General features: G+C 40.1%; 1 protein-coding gene across 1 annotated transcript; it reads right to left on the bottom strand.

The window, feature by feature from the left end:
- Window positions 1-1890: 1890 nt before the first annotated feature.
- On the bottom strand, window positions 1891-8137 carry LOC126061379 (putative protein FAM172B). Its single transcript, XM_049857880.1, has 3 exons — window positions 8110-8137; window positions 5770-5873; window positions 1891-2982 (listed from the first exon to the last, which is right to left on the bottom strand). Exons 1-3 carry the CDS (start codon window positions 8135-8137, stop codon window positions 1891-1893), a joined length of 1224 nt encoding a protein of 407 aa, XP_049713837.1.
- Window positions 8138-8405: the final 268 nt, after the last annotated feature.

Here is an 8405-nt window from a genome sequence, read left to right as displayed (position 1 = left end):
GGCAGGGATATGAACACAAACTTCAAAGAAGACATTCAGGTGGCTAACAGACACAAGAGGAAATGCTGCAATCCTTTACCATTAGAGAAATGCAAATCAAAACTACATTTGGATACCAAAGGACTAGTGGACCACATGAACCACGGCTCCACCAGCCTGAGCCCGGAAGAACTAGACGGTGCCTGGCTTCCACCACTGACTGCTCTGACAGGGTTCACAAGAGAGGGTCCCGGTAGAGTGGAAGAAAAATGTAAAACAAAATTCAAATTCACACACACAAAAAGACCAGACTTACTGGTCTGATGGAACTTGAGGAATCCCTGAGACTATGGCCTCCGGACGCACTGCTAACTCAGAACTGACGCCACTTTCCAAGTCCACCTTTCAGCCAAAGATCAGACAGTCTTATAAAACAAACAGTAACACCCATGAGGAATGTGTTTCTTAGTTCAGTCAAGTATATGAGACCAAATGGCAACCCCTGCTCAAAAGCAAAGTTGAGAAGGCAGGAAGGGACAGGAAAATTGGATGAATGGATGCTGAGAACCGGTGTGGAAAAGGAAAGGGGGAAGTACCCACACATTGTGGGGACTGCAACTAATGTCACAAAAAATTTTTGTGTATACAATTTTTGAATGAAAAACTAATTTGTGCTGTAAACTTCCACCTAAAACACAACAAAAATTTTTTTTCTTTTCTGGAAAAGCAGTATATATTTATGTAGCTTCTTTTCCACCAGTGATCCCCATCTCAGCAAATAGTATTGTTATCCATCTAGGTTCGCTCAAGCCAGAAATCTGGGAGTCATTCTTGTTATTTTCTTCTCTTTGTTCCTAATATCCAATCAATCACAGATTTTTATTAATTAAGAGCTCATTAAATATTTCGCAAATGACTGCCAAGGTTTTTAAATTGGCTTCCCTGCTTCTACACTTGAGCTCCTTCTAGTGCAATATCCTTTCTAAATTGTAAATCTGATGATATTCACCTCTCTAAAACCATCCAATGGCTCCCACTGCCATTAGAATAAAGTCCAAAACCTTAACCACGGATAATGCAGTCTTGCATAACTGCCTTTGCTTATCTCTCAAGCGTAACTTTCCAGTTACTCTCCATCTTCCAGCTTCAGCTGAAATGGACTTCTTTGTCCTGCCTCAGGATCTTTGCCTATGCTATTGCTTTTCCTTGGACTTTGTTCTCATAGCTAACTACTATTGTTCTTCAGACTAAGCATACCTTTCTCTGGGAAGTATTCTCTGATCCCCGAGAAGGGTTAGCTCCCATGTTAGTTGTTCCATGGGATGCTTTACTTATTAACAGTCTTCACAGTTATAATTTCTTGTTCAACGTGAATTCATAAAAATAAAGGCCATGCTGGGCTTGCTTGCCATTGTGTTCCCAAACCCAGTTTTGACTGGCACATAGCAGTTACTCAATATTAGTTGAAAGTACAGGTAAATGCACACACACACGACAAAAAATTTTAAACAAAAGCATGTAAGCAAAGAATGGAGTTTTGCTTATGATATTTAATTTTTTACGTTCAACTTATAATTTTAATGTAGCATTAGTAAACATTATAGAAACCAAAGATTGACTTAATATTTAATTTCCATCAAATACAGTATGATGTGATTCTATTAAACCATAGGAAAGTAGCTTTTCACAAGAAAGGTCCTCGAACTTGACTAATACTGTAAAGTATTAACGATGGCACTGACTTCCTGGTTCATCAATCAGCTACAAAAGGGAATATAGTCACTGTTTTAAAATGTAATAAATCAAACCTCAAGCCAGAACAGAATACTGTGTGTGAACTGAAAGTGTTCTTTTTCTTCTAGCATGTACAACAGCAAAGTTGCAGAGGGACATTAAACAACAAAAAGTAACTTAGGCGCTTTGCTTTCTTTTTGTGGAGCTTCTAGTTGCTATTGGAATTCGAGAGAAATTAACAGTTGTTTTGGCTTTCAAAGCTTTTTTAAAGTATTTAAAAATGGACTCTAGGCTAGAGGAAGGGGCTAAGCTGTGTTTTTCTGTACCAGCAGAAACCATAGGAAACTCCTTTTTCAAAACAGTAGCTGCAGGTTTATCCAAAGGCTTAGGACTTGTCACCCATTCACGGCAGTGGTGCCTTATCCATGCTAATAACTGTACATCGCTTCCTAGTTGGTGTCCCACATGGTGTTCAGAGTCAATAAATGCAACAGCATATACTTTGCTCATCACTTCCCACTTTCTACGAACCAGCAGGTCCATAAAAACGAAGCCTCCGTAACCATGTACAAGGAAGGCAACATCCTTGCCTTCAGTCTTTGAAATGAAGTAATCCCAAATGTAAGCCATGTGTTCTTCCGGGGTGTTGCTGCATTTATCTGGAACATACTGGGGAGGCTGCTGGAGAGATAAAAAGCTCTCAGTTTGAACCATTTTTAGGGAAGAGGGCTCAATATTTTGTGCTAGAAGGCTTTTCCACTCTTTTTCCATCTTTACACCCACAAAACTGTCATTGAGGTTTGGCACAATTACACCGTAATGTGCCTGTAATGCCATTTGAATACACGGTATCTGACTTCCATGTTGGAGACCATGACATATTATCGCTTGTTGACTCCACTGTCCCGCTCGGAAGACCCCATGGTCTTGAAGAAGGACAAGAAGAGCAGAATGATGTCTCGTTAATGTGCTCTCACTCATGAAAAAGAAACTTCTTGGTTCTTTATCAGCAAGTGGGATATACACTTTTTGCAATTTGCACACTTTCTCCAAAAGCTCGTAGATGTATTGTTCAAGCAAATGGCCAAGGGTCTGGTAGCGCTTGCAATTTTTCTCCAGGACATTTTTATAATAGTTAAAGACAAAAGGCTGTTGTGTCTCAGTGTGTCTCAATTCAGCTTTGTCATTGAAGTCATATTTAAATTCTTCTAGTAAGCCAGACTGTTCAATAAATTTTTGGAAACTCAGCTCCTGAGTTATTGGTAACCACTAAAAGCAAAAAAACACAAAAATGTATCAGTGCTAGAAAACCAAAGTAAAAATTTAACTCTTTTCTCACTTTTTGAATGGTATTTTCTGACTCCCAAACCCCATAGGTACATAAGGAAGTTTTTTTGGTTGTCCAAAGTACCCAACCTATCTAGACGTCTTTCTATTCTATCTTGTTCTATTAAAAAGTTTTTTTTTCTAGTGTTGCTGTTCTCAGGTGTTATTCTGTTAATACACCTTCTCCTCACCTATGAAAATGGTTAGGTTCCAAAGACCAGGCTGTTATAAGAAATTGGTGTTATGTGAAAATAGAAGATGACCACATCAGATCACAAAATGGAGGATGAGTACATCATTACATAACAGCCAAATCACTGAGAATCATGGTCCAGCCAAGCTGACAAATAACCTTAACCATCAGAGCCAGCATTCCTCCTGCCTCACACCTCGACATTCATGACTGTTTATTACTGTCAGATAGTAGATTTTTTACTATCATTGTGAATGCAAAATGTCAGATAATGAGATAGTTGATAAGTGAGGGGAAGGGGTAATGTAATTTTTTCCCAAGTGTAAGTGACTGATAGAGTTACCATCCTTAACAGAAGAACCTCTGGAATTAGATTGACTTAGGTTTAAATCCCAACTCCAAATTTACAAGTTAAGTGACCCTCAGCAGGTTTTTTAACCTATATGAAGTTATTTCTTCAACTTCTGAGTGCTAGTTTAGTTATGCTATTACTCTCTCTCTCTCTTCCCTACTTTATGTTTCTTCATAGCACATATTACCACCTGACATATGTTTGTATATATTTCTAAATCTGTCTTCCCTCACTAGAATGAAAGTTTCATGATAGCAGAAGCTTTGTTCAATTCACGGCTGTATGATCAGTGCTTAGAACAATGTCTGGTATGTAATATATATTTTTTGAATGAATAAATGTGAACTAGGGATAACACCATTTATTTCACAAGGTTGTTGACAGAATTAAACGAACTAATGTAAAAACCATCTTACTAGTATCTCACACACAGCACAATCCTCTTCTTTGAGAAATGTGAAATTACAAAAACTATGTATATCTCTTGTCCAGCCTTGCTTTTTTTCACTTGACATCGTGATTTTTATCTACATTAACAAATGTAGTTCTAGTTTATTCATTTTGTACATGCATTACATTTATAGTAATTCGCTGTTGGAATATACCATATTTTATTTAACCATTTTCCTGTTGAAGAACATTTAGATTGCTCCAGTTTTCCCATTATAAAAAAGCTGCAGTGAACATCCTTGTACGTATATGTTTGTGCACGTATCAAATGTTTCCCTAGGGAATATACCAAGAAGTGGAATTTATGGGTCATATTTTATCAACATTTTCCATTTTACCAGGTATTGTCAAACTACTTTCCAAAAACAAAAGTCTATTTTATGATTCGAAATGGATGTGGAGGTTTGCACAGAAAAGCAGTAATCTCTCAGATCTAAAATTACTTTGCTTATTCACATGCCGTGCTAAAAATTGCCTTTCTCTGTTCCAAAAATAGAGGAAACAAAATATTTAAAACTTTATGAGATGAACAATGAAATTTGTTAGCTAATTATTCAACTTTTCCTTCAATCAGAAAAAAATTAGTATTTTCTAATAGCACACAGTGAACAGCATCCATCCAATCACTCTTCTTCACCTTTGTTAAGTGTGTGTGTGCCTAGTTGATTGAGAGACAATTCTCTGTAGTTAGAATGGGACTCAACAAACCGGAAAACCAAAAGTAACAGATGGGTCTACAAAGAACAAGGAGTGCTGGTGACGGTGGTTAAGTGCTTGGCTGCTAACTGAAAGGTCATGGTTTGAACCCACCAACCGTTCTGTGAGAGCAAGTTGTGGCAGTTGGCTTCCATAAAGATTAAAAAGCCTAGAAAACCCTATGGGCAGTTCTACTCTGTCCTGTAGGGTCACTATGAGTTGGAATAGACTCTATGGCAACAGGTTTTATATAAAGAACATAAGCCCTGGCTGCCCAATGGTTAAGCACTTGGCTGCTAATTGAAAGGCTGGTGGTTCGAACCTACCAGCAGCTCCAAGGTAGAAGAGACCTGGAATCTGTTCCTGTAAAGACTATAGTCTAGAAAACCCTGTGGGGCAGTTCTACTTCATCCTACAGGGTTGCTATGAGGGCACACAACAACAATAATATAAAGAAGAGGAACCTGGGAGATGCCAGTGATTTGTGATTGGTTACTAACCTAAAGGTTGGTTGTTGGAACCCACTCAGCAGTTCCACAGAAGAAAGGCCTGGCAATCTGCTTCCATAAAGATTATTGCCCAGAAGACACTATTGCAGTGCAGTGAATTACTTAATATAGCCCGTCTAGCTACAGTCTTTGTAACCCCCAACAAACAACCGAGTGGGACTATGCAAATGTGGTGCTTGTGGCCCACCAAGTGGACTGGACAGCATTGCTAATAATGCAAATAAGGTGCATGGGACCCTTGTGGGGGTGGAATCATGCAAATAAGATGTATGGAATCCTAACCTAGGAATTGGTTCAGTTTTGCCATTCCACTAGGCTTAAAAGGGAGCCAATTCCAGAGCAGAGAAGGGGACCTCGTGACCACCAAGAAGAGAAGGGAGCAGAGCATGCCATGTCCTCTGGACCAGGAATCACTGCACTGAGACCCTCCTTGACCCAGGAGACAGAGAGAGAGCTGTAACACCAGAGACGGCGAGAGGTAGCGAGAAGCAGCAGCAGTGAAAACAGTGGCAGCAGAGGCAGCAGGAGACCTGCAGGAGACAGCGCGGTGGGCTTGCTGGCCCATGAAGCAAGAAAGCTGAGCGCCTTCGAGCAGGGGGCCTGCTGCCGGACTGGGGTGCCTTTGGGCACTTATCTGCAGAGCAAAAAGAGCTTGGTAACACTGGCCTGAGCTGGGCAGAGGCTGAGGGGCCAGAGAGAGGCATGCCTGTGGACACGGCTGGGAAGAGGCTCTCATGATCCAAGAGCTGTAACCTGAGCATTCCTGAACCTGAATTGTAACCTGTTGTTTCCCTAATAAACCCCATAATTGTGAGTATGGTCTGTGAGTTCTATGTGGCCATTGCAATGAATTGCTGAACCCAGCAGAGAAGCAGAGAGTGCAGTAGGAGGGGCAGTTGGAGGGTAGAAGCATGTCTGACCTCTGCTTCATAGGAATCAGCCTTGAGTGTTGATGCTGATAATGTTTCTCTCAAGCCCTCCTGAAGTTAGAGGAGGTCAGATGCCACTGCCACACCGTTTTTACACCTATGGAGCAGTTCCATTCTGTTAACATGTGGGGTCACCGTGAGCTGGGGGCTGACTCAATGGCAGCTGCAACAACGTATAAAGAACCGGTGGAGGTGGAGTGAATAGAACAAGGTGGAGAGCATCCTGTAGAATGAGAGGCTAGGTAATTCTTCAAAATTTATTTCGGTAGGTTTTGCTTGGTTATTATATTCCAACCTTTACATTTACTCTGAATTCCAGACTCATATCCAACTGTCTACTTGATATATTTACTCGCATGTCAAACAGGCATTTCAAGCTTAACATGTTAAAAACACCCCCTTCAATCTATTCTCCCTCTAGTCTTCCCTGTCTTAGTGAATGGCAACTCCATTCTTTCAGTTGCTCATGCTACAAATCTCCCTCCTCTCTTTCATACCCCACATTCCATTCATAAGAAAATCTGTAGGCTCTATTACTTGAAATATATTTATAGTCTAATCATGGTCAGCCCTCCACTTTTGCCACTCAAATCCAAGTCAGCATCAACCCTCACCTTTAGTTAGTCTCCCATCCATCTCTTTGCATAAGCTCTAGTCCCACAGTGGTCTGTCTTCCACAAAGCAGCCAGAATGATCCCTCCAAAACATCTAAATTGGATGTCATACCCCTGCTCAAAATTCTCAGTGGCTTCCCCTCTCACTCAGAATAAAACTTAGCCTAAATCCTTACCCTGGCCTGCAAGGTCTCACATGGCCCTTAGTTCTCCAACATCACCTCCCTCCATTCCCTCACTTGCTTACTCAACTAGCTACATGATCTCTTAGCTTTTTCAGGTATCATTTCCCACCACTCTCTTGCTGACTTCAGCCACATTTGGTCTCTTTGCTTGCAACTGGTAAAGCACACTACTGCCTAAAACCACTTGCCTTTTCTATGTCCACTGCCTGGAACACTCTTCCCCTAGATATCTACATGGCTTCATTTCCTTCAGATTTTTGCCCATGTGTTTTCTGATCAGAGAGTCCTTCCCCAACCATTCTATCTGAAAATCCTCTCCCATCCTGCATCACTCCCTCTGTCCTTATAATCCTTCCTTTTTTTTTTTTTCCTTTTCGTAGTACTTATTACCAACTGACTTATATTTGCTTGTTCTGTTTTCCCCCATCAGAATGTAAGTTTCACAAGAGCACAGGCTTTTTTTTGTTCACTATCTACTGTTAGACTTTTATGATTTCTGCCAAAAGCATAAGTAAAAAGCACTTTAAAAGCCCTCTAACTGTATACATAGGAGAGACACACAAAGCTTTTGAAAAAAATACAGGGGTTTTGCAGAGTTAATAAATGTCAAAGGTTTATGAATTATTCTTAGAGAATATCCTGTAAATCTACACATACTTGTTTTTTTCCTTTGCACACCAAGGTGGTCCATTTCTCTCAAGAAAATAAAGACAGTCCATTATAATAAAGAAGGCAAGAAGCAAACTGTCTTATATGCTTAGTTTTTTTTAATGAATGGGTTGGAGTAAGATACCTTGAAGCTTCAAGAGTAAGATTATTAGAGCTGGAAGGGACCTTATTGACATTTTTAGCTAATACATTTAATTTTATAAATGGAGAAGTTGAGGCTTTCACAAAGATAAACTGACATGTCCAAAGTAACTCTAGAAACCCAATAGAAGATTGATTTTTACCAGTAATCTTAGAAATGCACAGCACTTGACCCTTCATTTCATTCATTCACCAAAAATTTAATGAGGACCATTTGCTAGGAACTTACTTCCCTATGTTAATTCATCTAGTCATTTTACATAGAATGAACTAAAAAAGGAGAGCAGTATATATCCATTAATGAAAATTTCAAACGAGATCCTTCTACCAACCTGGGTTAGATGGTGAAACAGCTGCCATGTTGTGCTTTAGGTGTGGTTATCTCTAAGCGGAGGGTGAGTGTGGCACTAGAATCACAGATGGAAACAATTTTAATTGGTATATTTTGATTTTCAGGAACCCCCTTCCACTTCAGAAGGAGCCCTAGTGGTGCACTGACGAAGCCCTCAGCTACTAACCAAAAGGCTGTGGGTTCGGAATCACCAGCCACTCCATGGGAGAAAGATGTGGCAGTCTGCTTCTGTAAAGATTTACAACATCTAGCTCAATTCATCTGTGCGTAAATTTG

The sequence above is a fragment of the Elephas maximus genome, chromosome 18 (assembly GCF_024166365.1).
Source record: "Elephas maximus indicus isolate mEleMax1 chromosome 18, mEleMax1 primary haplotype, whole genome shotgun sequence".
Lineage (NCBI taxonomy): Eukaryota > Metazoa > Chordata > Mammalia > Proboscidea > Elephantidae > Elephas > Elephas maximus.
Note: the sequence above shows the minus strand (reverse complement) of the source record. Positions and strands in the feature narration are given on the sequence as shown.